The sequence below is a fragment of the Ursus americanus genome, chromosome 6, assembly GCF_024610735.1.
Source record: "Ursus americanus isolate L20-20 chromosome 6, mUrsAme1.1.p, whole genome shotgun sequence".
NCBI lineage: Eukaryota > Metazoa > Chordata > Mammalia > Carnivora > Ursidae > Ursus > Ursus americanus.
The window spans coordinates 15,977,914-15,995,879 of record NC_142132.1 but is presented as its reverse complement, the minus strand read 5'-3'; the positions used below and the strand labels follow the sequence as shown (position 1 = coordinate 15,995,879).

The 17,966-nt window shown below is 41.6% G+C and overlaps 1 protein-coding gene across 14 annotated transcripts in view; it reads right to left on the bottom strand.

Annotated features, from left to right (window-relative positions):
• ABLIM1 (actin binding LIM protein 1) overlaps positions 1-17,966 on the bottom strand; it is a 289,693-nt gene that overhangs the window by 11,137 nt on the left and 260,590 nt on the right. For 8 of the 14 annotated variants that reach the window (XM_087862674.1, XM_087862677.1, XM_087862672.1 and 5 more), the window contains 7 exons: positions 14,214-14,318; positions 12,455-12,502; positions 9,552-9,698; positions 7,274-7,365; positions 5,925-6,027; positions 3,276-3,340; positions 2,594-2,654 (listed from right to left, as the gene is read on the bottom strand). In XM_087862674.1, coding sequence (XP_087718800.1) covers positions 2,594-2,654; positions 3,276-3,340; positions 5,925-6,027; positions 7,274-7,365; positions 9,552-9,698; positions 12,455-12,502; positions 14,214-14,318 — 621 coding nt within the window. The remainder of the gene's footprint in view (positions 1-2,593; positions 2,655-3,275; positions 3,341-5,924; positions 6,028-7,273; positions 7,366-9,551; positions 9,699-12,454; positions 12,503-14,213; positions 14,319-17,966) is intronic. The other 6 variants (XM_087862673.1, XM_087862681.1, XM_087862680.1 and 3 more) reach the window with 4 other exon arrangements.

Sequence of the window (17,966 nt, the reverse complement as noted above, 5' to 3'; positions counted from 1 at the left end):
TTTTCTATTTCTTCCTATTTTGGTTTTGGTTTATATTTATCTAGGAATGCATCCAATTCTTCCAGATTGCCTAATTTGTTGGCATATAATTGCTCATGATATGTTCTTACAATTGTTTGTATTTCTTCAGTGTTAGGTTGTGATCTCTCCTCTTACATTCATAATTTTATTTTTTTGGGTCCTTTCTCTCTCTCTCTCTCTCTCTTTTTTTTGATAAGTCTGGCCAGGGGTTTATCAATCTTAATTCTTTCAAAGAAACAGCTCCTAGTTTCGTTGATCTGTTCTACTGTTCTTTTGGTTTCCATTTCATTGATTTCTGCTCTAATCTTTATTAATTCTCTTCTGCTGGGTTTAGGCTGTATTTGCTGTTCTTTCTCCAGCTCCTTTAGGTGTAAGGTTAGGTTGTGTATTTGAGCCCTTGAGAAAGGCTTGTATTGCTATATACTTCCCTCTTAGGACTGCCTTTGCTGCATCCCAAAGGTTTTGAATAGTTGTGTTTTCATTTTCATTTGATTCCATGAATTTTTAAAATTCTTCTTTAATTTCCTGGGTGACCCATTCATTCTTTAGTAGGATGCTAGTTCTTTTCAAATTTCATCTTGTGATTGAGTTCAACTTTCAAAGCTTTGTGGTCTGAAAATATGCAGGGAACGATCCCAGTCTTTTGGTACCAGTTAAGACCTGATTTGTGACCTAGTACGCAATCTATTCTGGAGAATGTTCCATGTGCACTCGAGAAGAATGTGTATTCTGTTGCTTTAGGATGGAATGTTCTGAATGTATCTGTGAAGTCCATCTGGTTCAGTGTGTCATTCAAGGCTCTTGTTTCCTTATTGATGTTCTGCTTAGATGATCTGTCCATTGCAATGAGTGGGGTGTTAAAGTCTCCTACTATTATTGTATTATCAATGCATTTCTTTAATTTTGTTATTAGTTAATTAATATAATTGGCTGCTCCCATGTTAGGGGCATAAATATTTACAGTTGTTAGATCTTCTTGTTGGATAGACTCTTTAATTATGATATAGTGTTCTTCCTCATCTTTTATTATAGTCTTTGGTTTAAAATCTAATTTGTTTGATATAAGGATTGCTACCTCAGCTTTCTTTTGATGTCCATTAGTATGATGAATGGTTTTCCACCCTCTCACTTTCAATCTGGAGGCGTCTTTGGGTCTAAAATGAGTCTTTTGCAGACAGCGTATTGATGAGTCTTGCTTTTTTTTTTCCTAGTCTGATACCCTGTGTCTTTTAATTGGGGCATTTAGTTCATTTACATTCAGAGTAACTATTTAAAGATATGAATTTAGTGCCATTGTATTATCTGTAAAATCACTGTTTATATTGTCTTGTTCTTTTCTCATCTATGTTACTTTTGGGCTCTCTCTTCACTTAAAGGATCCCCTTTAATATTTCTTGCAGGGCTGGTTTAGTGATCACAAATTCTTTTAGTTTTTGTTTGTCCTGGAAGCTTTTAAGCTCTCCTTCTATTTTGAATGAAAGCTGGATAAAGTATTCTTGGCTGCATATTTTTCTCATTTACCACCCTGAATGTATCATGCCAGACTTTTCTGGCCTACCAGGTCTCTAGGAATAGGTCTTCTGCCAGTCTAATGTTTCTACCCTTGTAGGTTATGGACCTACCATCCCAAGCTGCTTTCAGGATTTTCTCTTTGTCTCTGAGATTTGCAAGTTTCACTATTATATGTTGAGGTGTTGACTTATTTTTATTGATTTTGAGGGGGTTCTCTGTGCCTCCTGGACTTGAGTGCCTGCCTCCTTCCCCAGATTAGGGAAGTTCTCTGCTATAATTTGCTCCAATATACCTTATGCCCCCCTCTCTTCTTCCTCTTCTTCTGAGATCCCAATTATTCTAATATTGTTTTGTTTTATGGTATCACTTATCTCTTGAATTCCCCCCCATGATCCAGCAGTTGTTTATCTCTCTTTTTCTCAGCTTTTTTATTCTCCATCATTTCGTCTATTGTACCATTAATTCTCTCTTCTGCTTCATTTATCCCAGTAGAGCCTTCATTTTTGATTGCATCGCATTGCTAGCCTTTTTTATTTCGAGTTGATTATATTTTAGTTCTTTTATTTCTCCAGAAAGGGCTTCTCTAGTGTCTTCTATGCTTTTTCAAGCCCAGCTAATATCTTTATAATCATTATTCTGAACTCTAGTTCCAACGTCTTACTTATATCCATACTGATCAGGTCCCTGGCAGTCAGTACTGCCTCTTGCTCTCTTCTCTGAGGTAAGTCTTTCTGTCTTGTCATTCTTGCAGAAAGTGGCCACTTTTCTATTTGTAGAATTGCAGACATTATTTTCTTAGATATCTGGTTGCTTTTGCAGGTGTTCAGAATGATTTGATAGCTATCTAGGTGAATTCCTGGGACCTGACGAAACTAAGTTTTCCTACTCCTCCACCACCTTGGACTGTCTCCCACCTTGTGACTTTAATACGTGCTCCACAAGCTCACGGAGGCTAGCTGTGATCTGGCTTTTGGCTGTCAGACAGCATGAACCAGCCAATCTGCACAGCTTCATCTTAAGCTCGGCCAGTCAGTCAGGAGCCCAGGCACACGGGCCTTACCTCGCACTCCCCCGCTGACATCCCCATAGCTGTTGTACTGAGCAAAGTCTGTGGAAACAGGCTGAAAACGAGAAAGAACACATGATTAGACAATCTACTCCAGAGCGATGGCTTTGGAGTCAGGTGAAAAGGAAGAAAGGATTTACAAAATCCTCAGAATTCTTTCCAAGCTGAATTCCTGGATCTTCATTATGTGTCTTCTATTCTTACGAAATCTCTTTGTCTTCTGCAGTGCATCCAATCCCAGCAGGCGCTGGGTAAGCAAGTTCTCTTTTGCCAATAAGTAAAAACATGTTTCTCCACACAGCACAACTGTATTTGTTCTATGCTTTTTGGGGAGGGCGATAGCAACAAACTTTCCCATATCTTTTTATAGCAGAGATAAGGACTCAAGTCACTACTCTTAGCTTGATTGTGGAAATATTGCCACACAATTAATTAATGTAGTCTCCCCACAAGCTTACACAGGCTATTCTTCCATCTAAAGTCAATTTCTCTTTCTCTCAATAGAAATATATATATTTTTTGCCTGTAACTCAAAGTAACTCTCCAGGGGAATTACAATTTTCATTATATTCTAATACTGAGGTCATATTATCGGACATATTCAGACAGCATATCAGCACTTCAACCAGGACTGAAGAGGGAATCAACTCAGGAACAATTAATTGAAAAATCTTACCCGGTGAAGCCCATTTTTTCCATAGCCTGGGAGCGATGAGGTTTTAGATGACAGAACATGTGAAGCTAAATGAGAAAAGGTAAAAAAGGAAATCAGAAGTCCAATTCTTAATAGCCTTTTTTTTTTAAAGTAAACTCTACCCCCAACGTGGGGCTCGAACTCATGATCCCAAGATCAAGAGTTGCATGCTCTACCAATACCTGAGCCAGTCAGGTGTCCCCAGAAGCCCAATTCTCTAATGAAACTGGCAATGCATCCTCTACCTTACTGAAGAGCAGATGGAAAAATAGAAAAAAATAACCCAAATAATATTGGGCTCTAATGTTCATGAAAGGCCACCACATTTGGGTGATAGAGAAAATGGGTGGAGAAGGAAGGAAGAGGTGCTTGGCACTGCTTTACCTCCAAATCCTCGATACAACCCTAACAGCACTATGATATCATTTCCATTTTATAGGAGAAGAAATAGGGGCTAACAGAAGTTAAGTACCTTGTCCATGGTCACTCACCTTGTAAATAGCTAAGCAATGATTTGAAGCCAGGGCCATCTGGATGCATAAGCTCATGCTGCAGTTGGTATGGTGGCAATAACTGACCTGAAGGCCAACTGTGTATGTTGTCCTGCTCTCCTGGCTCACCCCAGTTGAGCGGCTGGGAGGCATGGGATAGGACATCCCACTAACCAACAGCATGACATTACACAAGCTTCAGAGCTCTGGGGGGAGCAGATCTAGACTTGGATTCTGGCTCTACAACTTCATACCTTGGCATGAAATTTCATCCTTGTAACTCTTTGTTTCTTGACTCGCGCTATATATTCTAACAGAACAGAGCTACATGATCAGAAGGAGCTCTCAAGATTAGTAAGCCACCAAATCCAAGATCGATGGCAGTGAGGCATCAAGGAGAGGTAGCAGGGCATTCTGGTTCAGCATGAGGGCTCTGGGGTTGTAATGCTTGGACTCCTGAATCCTAGTTTTGCTAGTTAGGAATAATGTGACATTGGGTAAGTGACTTAACCTTCCTACCCCTGTCTCCTGATCAACAAAATGGGAATAATAATATCACCTACTTCATTGGCATGTTATAAAAATAAATGGAACAATGTCTAGCAAAAATGCTTGCATGTAGTAAACACTAAACACACTTTTTTAAAAAAAGATTTTATTTATTTATTTGACAGAGAAAGAGAGACAGCCAGCGAGAGAGGGAACACAGCAGGGGGAGTGGGAGAAGAAGAAGCAGGCTCATAGCGGAGGAGCCTGATATGGGGCTGGATCCCAGAACTCCAGGATCACGCCCTGAACCGAAGGCAGACGCTTAACGACTGAGCCACCCAGGCGCCCCTGAGCCACCCAGGCACCCCTAAACACACTTTTAAAGAACCTTCAAGGGGCACCTGTGTGGCTCAGTTGGTAAAGCATCTGCCTTTGGCTCATGATCTCAGGGTTCTGAGATCGAGGCCCACCATCAGGCTCCCTGCTCAGCAGGGAGGCTGCTTCTCCCTTTCCCTTTGTCCCTCTCCGTCCGTTCGTGCTCTGTCTCTTGCTTTCTCTCTCTCAAATAAATACATAAAATCTTTAAAAAAAAATAAAGAACCTTCAGGAGGGAAAATTATGCACTAGCTCAACATGGGAGAAGAAATCTTGTGGGTGAAGAGAGAACTGGCTTATGACAAATATAAGCAGGGCAAAATATACTGATAGACTATTTCAGCCCAATGTATAAATAATCTTCAAGTGTCAAAAACAACACTCTTGGTCTTCAGCTCTTTTACTGAATATCTGAATGTAAATCATAATATTTTGAAAATGTTGTTCAGGTTCTCTACAATCAAAAAGCACTCTATTGTCTCTCCCTCCCCCTCTCTCTTTGTAAGAGAAGAGTCAAAATGAAATGAACTATAAGGTTCTTGATTCACATTGCCATATTGTGTTCTAGATTAAAAGGATGAACCAATTTAATCAATTGTTATGAAGTCTCCTCTGCGAAACTGAGTTCCCTGAACCAAAAATCATGGCTCTGCTCTAATGGAAATAAGGTAATAGGAACTGAAAGTGAAAGTGCACGGGTTTAGAAAGTCTGAGACCCTTTCCAGGTAAGATACGACCCGTGGTTACTTCTGCATGTATGGATGTCTTCCCTTCTCAGCAGAGTGTAAAAACCCTAAAGACAGACAATCCTGATCATGTACCTTCCTTCCTTGCCTGAGCTAGACCTCTCAATGACTAAGCTTTTTCTTCACATTTACTTTTAATTTGATATATATAAATACATGTATGTGTGTGTGTTCCATATATTACAGATATAAGAGATACACCCATCTCTCCAAATGCTCCAAAGCATTCTGTTCTCTATAAGGATTTCCTTTTGCTGAGTCCCTCTAAGATGAATATTCTGAACTGACCTTCAGGACCCTCCAATGGCTCCCCCATCTCCAACATGAAGAAAATATACGTTGAAGGAAGAACTATGGCATCCTTATAAGCTAAGCTGACATACAGTGGGTTTCCCATACTTCCGTTCACGTAGAACACTTGGTAGGTTCCACCAGAAATGGCCCTCCTTCTCCTGGAATAGTCCAGACAGGCTCCCTGCAGGCAGGTAGCTGGCTCTTGGCTGGGAGAAGGTGATGGGCCTGCTGCTCACCTGAGTTGATGGGAGAATCATAGCGACTGGCTGTCAGGGACCTCTCCCGGCTCTCCTTCTCCATCTCCTCTTTCAGTATCAACTGCCCCAGGCCTGAGTTGAGCTATGGCAAAGAAAGATGAGGTGAAGCCCACAATTACTGTCAGAATGGCAGTTTCCGTTTTAGAAGGTCTTGCAAGAGGTTCCTGACTGTGGAGTGGACTGGATGCATACAGAGCCAGAGCCTGGTGGCTCCTCATGGGATTGGCCAGGTTTTGGACCTTGAACTCCTCTCAGCCTTTTTCATGTCACGACACCATTTCCCTAGGCCAAGCTCCATGTCAGAAGAATGTCGGAAGAATCTCCCTCCTTTGCCCTCCCCAACGTGCCAGAAGGTGATCTCAGGAGGCATGTGTGACTGTGTGGAAATTTTTGATGTGCAAAGGGGAGTCTGGGGATAGTATCCTTTAAAAGGAAATTACATTGATTTGTTTGAAAACAAGAAAACAAGAGTAATATATGCTCATCGCACAGACTTTAGAAAATCTAGAAGGAAAGAAGAGTAACCCGTAATCCACCCCTCAGAGATAACCACCATTTACATTTTGATTTATATCCATCCAGCATTTTTCTGTGCACATATCACACAAAACTAGGCTTATGCTATAAATGAAAATTTCTATTCTCTCCCTCCATATAAGTAGTATCATGTGCATTTCCCATATGATTAAGCATCCTTGGAAAATGTCCTGTGAAGGGATTCATCAGTCCCTTATTGGTGGGAGAGTATACAATGTCCTAGCTCCCTCTACCCCAGGCTATAATGGACTATCCTTCTTTTGGTCTTCCAGGATGCTGTGGGGGAGGGGGGGTAGAATGAGGATGTCTTGGTGGCCGTCCATTTTATCCCCTCCCTCCTAGCCCAGACAGACATACAAGGTCCTACAAGTCCTGAGGAAAGCCCGGGAGAAATACTCAATCCCAGCGAAATCCCTTCAGCAGAGCCTGCACGAGGGAAGGCAGGTGTCAGAGCAGGTGGGCGAACAGCTTGGCTCCATCTGGCCCTTTCGACACACGCACTGCACACACATACCCCATGCAGGCTAGGCTGGCTCTCCTTGCAGAAGCTCGAACATTCCATGTCCCTCTGACCTCCAGCTTCCAGGCCATCTCTTCTGGAACCCACTAACTACTAAGTACCCCGCCTTAAGGTCACAAGAGGCCTGTCTTCTATTGCCTACTGGATTTCCAGCCCTTGGAGGGCTCAATGGCCTCTCATTCACTCGGCGGCTCGCCCACGGTATCCATTCAAAAAATCCAGATCTATGGAACTGAACTGAAGACCGCAGCACAGTAGTTTAAGGACAAACCTTCATTAATTGCTCTTCTTGCAGCTGCCGGCGCCTCAGAAGCTCCTCCTCGTCTTCCTCTCTGCTGCTAGATCTGCGTCTCATGTCGGCTCCTAATTCCACAGCAAAGACAACTTCTCACGTTAGCCCCACGGCAAGGGAATCCTAAGGGACTAGCCCACCTGTGCTCAACTTGTCCGGCTGGCAAAATCAGCAGTGGTCTTTAACGTTCGTGAACACCACGAGGCAAAAAGAGCCTACCACCAATTCGGTCCTACTGGTGGGTTTCGTGCTTTAGGCCAGTTCAACGTAGGACACGGTAAGGCATGAATTTTGGCCTCCTAACAACTGACCTGCTCCATTAGAACTCCGTGTGCCCTTATGATTCGGTCTAAGTCATCCCACGGGCCAGAGCCCTTTGTACTAAGGGGGAGGGGTGTCTAGAGTTATTCTTCAGGTGTCCCTGAGGTCAGCTTTCGAACAGGGAGGAACCCAAAATCACGTACATACCATCAAACAGGTAAGACAGTCACTCTCTTGTGACACGTTTTGCGATCTTCTAGTTTTCTCTTTTTCTGAATATTTAGACTTGTCCTCATAACGGTCACCCTATCTTCTGCCCTTAATAAATTCGTTAACGAGCATGCTTTTATTTTTCTTTTAAGAGATGAAGTCTCTAATGTTTCTTTCCCTCAATCCTTTGAAAAAATGGTCACAAAAGAGTTTTATACTAATGGGTCAATGAATAGTGTTAAGACAGCTAAAAATGAGTTATTTTACTCCAATCTAGCAGATCATTTATAGTTTTTAAGCTTCTTGGAAAAGGGGAGTCAGGGAGTGAAAGGGAGGAATCTGTCTGAATGGTTGTAAAATTAAGATAATTATTGTTTTTCCTAAGTTGCTTGGATTAATCTGGCTGTGGAAGGAAACAGGAAAGCTTGCTAATCTAATCAAAATAAACTTGAACTAATGGTCTCAGTTTTTATCATTTTGATTAATGGGCCAGAATTTTTCTTCATTTTGGAACCCAAAAGCTTTAAACCATTTAGGGACGAGGATTTTAACAACAAAATACTAATTCTTCCTTTCCCCTAAATTTAGCTGTTTATGTCCCCACAAAGCAGCAAGACCAAACTAGGAACCCAAAAGGCCCCAGCAACAGCCTTCAGGGCATAGTCTGGCGGAGAAAAGCTGATGACTGATTCTTAGTCCCTAAAATCATAAATGTCATTGTGAATGCTCTCTCTTTAATCTCTACTAATGAAAACTAAAAGACACAAGTTTATAAGAATCAGATAATCTTAAGTCAACATAATATATAGAGTACTTGTGAATCATAAACCCAGGGAGGTAGATTTTCCTTCAAGTATTTCTATAAATATGGATTGCTTTAAACTCCACTTACACTGTTTGTAAAAAGTTATTCCAGAAAATGATCAGAAAAATCGCGATGAAGAAAATTTGGAAATTTGGAAAATTGAAGGCCTTTTTTAAAAGGTTGTCAACAGAAATGTGATGAGATAGTTATATCTTTGTAAAGCTGACTCACTCAATTTTCAGTATTAGCTTCTGAGTTTGCTAATGCCACTTTTTAGGCCAAATGATTTCACAACCAACAAAACATTAAAACACAGACACAGTTCGAAAGCATAGATTTGTGGTTCAAAGCAAAGAATGAGACAGCTCAAATGTGACATCTTAGCACAGAATTCATGGCAATGATAGATGGAAAATCACACAACTTCACACAAGGAGTATCTCAGAGCACCCACGACTCTGGTCAGCCCTTCTGCGTGACGGAGAACGTGATCTCGCAAGAAAGGTGCAAGGGCTCCTGTATTAAGACTGGTTGTTAAGAAAACTGTAATTACAACCCAGAAGTAGTCTAAAACAAGTTTCACTGAAAGAAGTCACGCCTCTGTGGACGCTCAATACATCCTCCCACCAGACGCTAATGAGACAGAACGATGCTCTTGGCAGGAGGCTTTGGTTCAACAGTTTCAAGAGTCACTGATTTTGCAGTAACGACTCTTGAGAGTCCAGGCCAATCAATCGTTTTAGACCAGCTCTGTCTGCCTCTCCATGGGTTGGTTAGTGCAAGGCTCTGGTGATTGGGCTTTTCTAATTCTGAAGCATTTTGCACACATGCGAATACACACTCAGCGCTTTCCTCTAGCCCTCGTCATACTTTTCTTAAAAGTCTTTACGACAGGACATACTTTCTTGCATATGTTGAAGCATTTCACTTTGTTATCTCCTACCAATTTGTCCACGGGGCTTCGCTATCGCAGTTGCATACCTACGCCAGCAAGTGAGGGGGGACCGGGCCAGTGGTCCGTCTCAATCTTTGGTATCTCGCTGGGGTCTGGAGCCTGGGCTGCTGGGAACTTGGAAAACTTGATGATATCTTCTGAAGACTTGCTCTGGGCTGCCAAGGCAGCTGCATCTAGGTGGGAATCAGGGGGAGCTTAGCTATCGGTCTGCAAGGCCATGGTGGTACAACCCACTTACACAGTTTTCTTGTTTTCTGGCAAAAATTTCAACTCCAGAAAGCTGTTTATAATCAGTATCAACTGCCCAGCCACTCAGTGGTGCCTAGTGCCAACTCATTTTCCTCATGTTCTGTCGGAAGCAGAACTTCATTCGACATCTGAAATACCTTGTTCCAGAGCTGGGCTGTCCGACATTAGCTCTAGTGACACGTGGCTACTTAAATTTCAGTTAAGAAAATTAAATGAAACAAATGAGTAAAATTAAAATTTTGTTCCTCGGCTGCACTGGATACATTTTAAGTGCTCAGCAGCCACACGTGATTCGTGGCTACCATATTGGAAGCACAACGGTAGAACATTTCCGTCATCACAGAAAGTTCCATCAGAAAACACTCTTCGACAGTAATTAGAAATTTGAATTAGTAATTGGAAATTAAAGAACTAAGTTAAAAACATGACACTGTCACTTGACTGTAGCTGTTAATCAGAAGAGGGCTTTGTCTCTTTGTGTATTTGTGTCTGTTCATTTCAGCTATCTGTCCAGTTCATTCTAATCCTTGTGTATTATATATGTGTCTTGAGTCCTAAGGGAAATGGCAATGGGAAAATCCGCTCTCAGCTTGTAGGAATTCAACATGGCGCCTTATGTATGCAAAACACTCCTTGTTTTCCTCAAGGGTCTGCACATACAAGTGAGTCATCCAACTTTAAAACAATAAAAGCCAGGCTAGCAAGGGCCTTAGTTCACAGGGTTCTTAACGGCTCTGCTTAGAGGAGTCCCTGGCTTAGAGCTCCAAATCTGATCACAGAGCTGGAACAAACAAACCAGGTTTAATGGTCAGACCCTAATTCTGGCTAATGTGGAAGACTGGCCTGGGATGTTACTAAACATTTCAAAATAGAGTTAGAATGCTTTAAAAAAAACCTCCCCCCCTCCCCGGTTCACATATTTTAAAATCTGGAAATAATTTTTTTGAATCCTCAGCTCGAATTCTTGTAGTATACCTTCTGGGTCTCGTTGAAGCGACTCCCTGAAGCGACTTGACCAAGGTCACCCTACAGACTCATAAGGGGTGAAGTCTTGGCCAAGCACAGAGTAGTGTTTCTCTGACATAAAAATTCGGCTTGGAAAACACTACAAACCACATCCTCTTCTTAAGAAGGACAACATGTGTTAGCATATTAAAGACGGAGACGTTCTGCATTACAAAAAAAAAGTGTGACTTTTAATAAATCTAGCATTTTCCAAATGCATTGGGGCATGGATACCAGCTTTTGGTGTCCGTCTAGTTCTAGCCCATGGAATTACTCTTTTGCACAATGTCCCTTGGGAAGAAACTCTGACCGAGCTACCCTTAATGATGACAAAGAAAGAGTCAAGTCAGAGCACATTTCAGGAAAAAAAGCCAGTCTCTTTCAAATAAATAAGCTAACACTATCTACTCTCTTTAAATCTAAATTATTTGATTATTTTTGTTTAGAGAGGCAGGGCCTTAGAGATTTAAGTAATAAAAACAGTTTCTACATTGATAAACCAAACTCTTGGAGTCTCATTCGTAAATTTAGAGAAAAAAAAAAAGCATGACTTCAAACAGTACTTACGCATTAGAATTGGTGAAGTCAGTAAACATTCACATGTTAATGAGTGGGTGAGAAGACATTAAACCATAAAAAAACAAACAAAAACAATGTTAACAAACTTAAAAAAAGCAAGCACATGGTGTAAAATCTTAAAAAAAGAGAGAGAGAGAAAAACAAATCACAGTTCTAGAACCATTACGTACCAGTACGTACATTGTTTTTTTCCCCCTAGAATGTTGGCCTAATTTTTTTTTCCTTGTGCATTTTCAACTTTCTTTGCTTTTCATGTCGTCCTAATCCTTAAGGACGTATTAACTTCGACTAGGTATCTTAAAGGCAGCCTTCAAATTTCCGGGCACATTTTGTGTATAATTTTCTGAAATCACCTGAAGACCGGTCTTGGCTTTCTATCTGTTCACAACAATTTACGGCACCTAATCTATAGAGACCTGATAATGGTGGAGGGAAATGTGATTTACCTAATAGGGTAATGTGATTTCCTGGGTTTAAAAATTCCGTATTTCCAGAAAAGGAAAACACAATGATAAATCCATGTTAGGGATTTTAATTTGTAGGAATTTCAAGAAACAAGCTGGCCTAACTCACTGATTGTTGCCTAGGAGAAAACTGAGGGACAGAGAAATTGTGTCCATGATATAGAACCATCGAGGGAAAGGGCTGGGACCAGGGCTAGGTCCTTGGTTCTTGGAGTGTGTCCTGTCCATTCCACCACAAGGCATAGACATCTGCAAGCCCACAGGAAACCGGGGAATTGGACAGTCAAGTTGATATAGGCTTAGTCCAGTTAATTTTTCTAGGTAGCTGACCTTCACCATTTTAATTAAACTAATTAGAAGCTTATCCAAATTATTATAGAGTTGGTTAAATTATTTGATGGTAAAAAAAAAAAGTGTTTGTGAATTACTGGGAGCTTCCTAACCAAGCTAAGTGTTTCTTTCTAGGAAAACCAATCTCACAATCACTGCATCTTAGGAAACCATGAAGGCATAATACGCTGGGTGCCCCAGTTTGATTCTCAAAAGCAGCAGCAGAGAAGCCTTTCAGAGGACAGTAAAGGGTTCAGCGGGCACCGCTAGTTAAAAGCTACGCGGAGGAAAGCGAGTTTTACCATGCTGTTTGTAGATGGGTGGTTTTCGGTAAATGTTGATCCCTTGATCTGTGGAAATGAAAAGCAAAGGTGTGTGATTATGGGAACCGGTTTCAGCGATGGGAAAAAACAGATCAACCCAGAGGCAAACCAAACCGAAGACTCTTGAACAAAAACAACCCGGAAGGTTAACTTTTGTATTACAAAGATTGAACTTACTGGAAGTTGTTGTTCCAGGAATGAGTGAATTACTACAGACAAGTGATATGGAATCCTTTGTAATACATTTTAGAATATATAGAGATGTAACTTATTCATGAGCCATTTATTGCAAATACACACTTCACTAAAAGTGGGATTAAAACAGGAAGAAATGGAAGCAGTGCAGGGACTCTAGTGGTGAGGAAGACATAACCAGTTTGGGGAAGATCCCCAAATTGCTACTGTCTAGAAATTGAGTTCCCAGTAGATACCAGGGGCTCAATTTACTTTTCAACTAATGAGTGGAACAGTGGAAAGCAATGTAATATAATTAAGAGCAGTTTTTTAAAACATAGAAAACAGTTTTTATGTGCAAAGCTAGTCTGATGTGCTGACAGATGTTTGAGAGAATCCTAACTTAATATAGGTCAAATTATTAAAAAAAGAAAGAAAGGAAAAGAGATGCCAAATATTATTATTCATTTATTTATACAGGACCCCATTTGATAATGCTACAGTTTCGCTCTGACTACAAACTCAGGAAATTTCAAAAGGTCTGTTTCCCCCAAATCTTGGGCACGGTATCTTGGTGGGGGCATTCTTCATGCAGAAAAGTTGCAAATGTGCAACACTGATTTTCAAGGTTCAGTGAGGCTTTATTTTAAAAAGCAGTTCTATCTCAGCGGTATGAATCTCACTGAACTTTCCTCTGTTTTATTAGGTAAGTTTGGAATGCAAAAGAAAAAAACTATTACAGATTCCAAATATGTGTCCTAATACTAACATTATGGGTAATTTATTAAACCACTTCCAGTAGCTTCAAAGAAACAAAATAATATACTTCCAATGGGGGGAAAAATATTGTGACCTCTGATGGCCAATCTTGCCCTCAAAAATGGAGTTGACCCTAAACACGAAGATATTGATGGGTTCTGAGTTTTCTAGTTCTTGATGGCAAATTACTATTTGTACCGCGATAGCAAATGCTTATGACTTCAGCAAAGCTTACAGCACCAGCCTAAATTGCAAGATATCTTTGTGGGCTAAGAAGTTAGTAGTTGGTTATACACAGCAGAAGGACCAACCAATTGATCCCATTTTATACCTCTCTGAAAAGTCCATAGAAAGAATCTCCACACTGGAGACCAACAGGAAAAAATGAAAGTACTCTTGAGTGATGCTGTGGTTCATTCTTTAGGATGAGAAGGTAACTAGATTGCCATTGTGATAATCAGTCAATGACACCAAACCACAGAGTGACACGTTCGGAGGGCACTCATATACACGTAAAATTAAAATCTCAGCAAAAACAAAACAGTGCAACTCAATTCTCCTTCCTTCACTCTCTGTTTCCCACCTCCCTTCAAAAAATTTTGAGAAAACTTAAACCTTCTATATAATCCTTGGCATTTCACACCCCAAACTTCTGAAAGGCCCCGTGGGTCAGATCGTGCAATTTAGGGTTTGTCGACTGTGTGCATCCCGATGCAGACAGCGTGAGGAATGAGACGAGACAGGTAACAGGGCTACATTCTACACCGTGACAGGACACCCAGACAAAGACCGTGTCAGCTCCTACCTGGAACATGGAAATGTTTAGGGGCCTGAGCATAGGTTGGAGTGAGAGGACGACTGTCTGGCCGGTAAGGGAGAGGGGAGTTCCGGCCGCTGGACGGCTCATTGCCTCCAATGAGAAGAATGGAGAAAACAAAATAAGAGAAGGGACAGCAATAAAGAAAACAAAGCAAGCATAATAAAAATTCAAAACAAACTGGAAGGAGGTACATCCAAAAAGAGAAACAAAAGAAACAAACTCAATTTATCAACTTGGCTCACAAGGTGATATAAGGTTTAGTTTTCCGCAAGAGAGACTTGAGTTCGAGTGGAACTGGGTTAAAAGCAGCTAGCGGTAGGATGCGTCATTCCAATGGCATGCGGTTGAAGGCCGTGAGCTAGCAGCAAACTGATTAGATGGAAAGTACGTTAAGGGTCATGGAAGGTCACTTGCTAATGATTCAGGATCAGTTATCAGACCATTAAATCCCAAGCATGTGAAGGGGTGGGATATGCAAGCCCAAATACAGTCACTTCCAGGCACGATGGCAGAGGCTGGCGAGTGGAACAGATTTCTCTGAATGCAAGGCTACGTATGTCTGGGAACCTGCGTGGTCACCCAGTCCCTCCCCTTAGCAATGCAAAGTGTCTACACTTGCGACACATGGTTCTGCCTCCTCACTGTGCAATACACACCCTACAGTCAGAGCCCCTTCTCCCGGGGACTTGGGGACCGCTTATATCTCTCTCCACCTGCTTCCTCCAAGGCTCCACTGAGGCTCCTCCCAGTCCAACATTCCATCTGTGAAACCTACCTGGACACCTACCCCGGCTGGCACTGAGCTATGACTGAGGACATGGAGATAAATGAGAAGTCAGCCCTGACTGTGAGGGGGGCGTGAGGAGACAGACTACCACACAGACAGGCTTGCTCAGGTGGAACTCTTGCAGAAAGCTAAGATGTTACACTGGGCAGGGCATCAGGGAGTAAGTATGCCAGGGGGGTGGGTGGGCTGAGAGGTGAGCAGGCCTAGATTCTAGAGGGCTTGAATGTCCTCAGGAAGGAAGGAAGGGCCATGGTGTGTAGGAACAACAGGCTTGGCCACTGTGGCTGGACAGCAAGGTGTTCTTGGAGGAGAGAAGAGGGAAGGGGCTAGAAAAGCTTGCTGGCACTTGGCTGCAAACTCCCTTCCCACCAGGATGAACTGAGGCCTGCACTGAACTGTCAGAGATCAGCTATTGCCCTAAACTGTCCTCCTACCTCCTGTCTGAGAAAACAGCTGCCCCAAGAATACACCAGAAGGTGTAGGGGACTATCAAAAGTTAATGAACTATTATGCGATTACTTTTGTTCCTGAGTTAGAAGACTTTCTTATACATGCTGGATACAAGTCCCTTATCAGATAGATAGAGGACTTGCAAACATTTCCTCTCATTCTGTGAACTGTCTTTCACTATCCTGATAGTGCCCTTTGAAGCACAAAAGCTGTAAGTTTTGATACAGTATAATTTATCTATCAAATAATGCTAACAATATGAAATAAATCGTAAATCTTTAGAAAACAGAGCACGAGCTGATTCTTCAAGTAAACCAAGCTGCTCTAAATCTGGCCCACAAAGTATAAAAGACACCACTTGCTGGAGTTTTTAAAATAACACGCTTATTAGAGCTTTAATTTCTCAATATGTGTATTTTTAGGTAACCAGAGCTGAATATGCAGCAAGATCTTCCAAATGAGATTTAAGCTTGGTGCTGGCTTCAATTCAGATTCCAGGTTTTTGGTTATCGTGTTCTGAAGCTTTCTTCCTCAAGAGTCAGTTTCACGTCTAGCTCCCAATACATTAGAATGCAGACTTTACTATTTAAATCAGATATTAGCTTCTAAAAATTACGATGCTTCACCCCAAACCGCGGATCTATTAAAAGGCTAATTTTTACAAAAGTTATTTGATTTTATCATCACTCTTCTAATGAGAAATAACTAGCTCACATCTGAAAAAAGTGAAAAGACACAGGGAGAGGCAAGCAGGGGAAGGAAGAATGTGGTTTACACGCAGAAGTACATCCTGTTTTAAATCTAAGGCTGAATTAGAACTAGGTCTCATTCATCTTTCTCTGCTCAGCACGGTGCCTGGCCAAGACCAGGTGCCTTAAAAATGTCTGCGAACGAATGACCGAAACAGCCTACCCATGAATTCTTGAGCTATGAACGGCCGAATTTAGTAAGCACCCCTGCAGGATTAAACCCCACAGTGCTCTGGAATAAAGGCAGCCAGACGGTAGTATTGAGGGACAGAGTCACAATGGCACCCCCTTTTTATAACTCGATAGCCCCAATTTAACTGTCTCACTTCAGAGCTGTTCTCAAAAGAAGGTCTGGAAAGACAGCTTTTCTTGCCTTATTTGAGGTTGTCTTCTGAAGACTCTTTCTGCGTATCCTGAACACTGGCTGCTCCTTGCTTCTGAGCCACGCCGCTCTCTGCCCTTCAACTCTACCCTTCTTGTACTTGTAGAAGAACCTTAGACATCTCAGGGAAACGCTCTCACAGGTTTTGGTGATAACATCCAATCGGATGAAACTCTATTAAATCTGTTTGGATGCTTATGAGCCAGGGGCATGCGCACACTAAAATACCGGCACAGACGGGACGCAAAGGTTTAAGGTTATTAGAATTAGCATTTGCCCAAGTATTAAAAATCTATCATGGAGATGCTTGGCTGGCAAGTGGCAATTGGAGCCCACTGCTTCTCAGATCATCAGGGTGATGATTCTCAAAGGCTGGGGAGTGACTGTCGAATTTCCGATGGGTGAATTCTGGCTCAATGCTGTCTCTTATTGGGTATAGTTCTTTATTTGGCTGCCTATTTCAGCAACCACTGCCCTTTCTCGTTGCTTTAAAAAAACCCCAAACACCTCACGACTATGTTCAAGTCCTTATAAATAGATTTAATGCTAGAATCAATTAAAACCTCCTACAAAACATTTTTAAAGCGCTAGGCAGAGAGCCCTAACAACGCAGCCATCGAAGGGATTCTACACAACACGATTTCCACACATCATAATGGCTCATTGGGAACGAGGTCTCAGAGTAATTGTTGCTAGGTACCAAATGCGTAGCCCCTGAAATACCAAAGGCATTAAACATTTTTGGCATTTTTCTTAAAGTAGGCTCCATGCCCAGTGTGGAGCCCAACTCGGAGCTTGAACTCACGACCTTGAGCTGAAATCAAGAGTTGGATGCTTAATGAACTGAGGCAACCAGGCGCCCCCATTTTTTGGCATTTTAAAAGAAAAAGCAAAATTCGCAAGGTAAGTCCTCTTTCCTTTTTCTAAGTTAAACACCCTATCTTGAAGTGATGAAACCTTAACTCCGTTCTGGAAGGAAATAACGGAGACATTATTTTTACGCCCAGTGCACTACTTAGGCAAAGGAATATATATGGTGTCAGATGAAGGATCATATACAGAGGATATTACCATCATCATCCTCATCGGCCTGGAAATGCAGACACTGTGTAAAGATAATATACTAGTGTATATGTCATAGAATATTGTATCTATCACATTCATAGCCATTTTGTTCCTTAAGTAAGTCCCTCCTTGTATTGGTTGACTCTCAGCTGTTAGTGATCTTAGCTACTGTGATGAGAAGCTGCTGTGTCTATATATTTCTTTGCTTTCATTTTTAGCTCCTTCCGCAGCAGCTTTCTAAGCCGATTTTTCCGTTGTGGGAGATCAATCACTTGCAGGATTCTTACTGTACTTAACAAATTCAA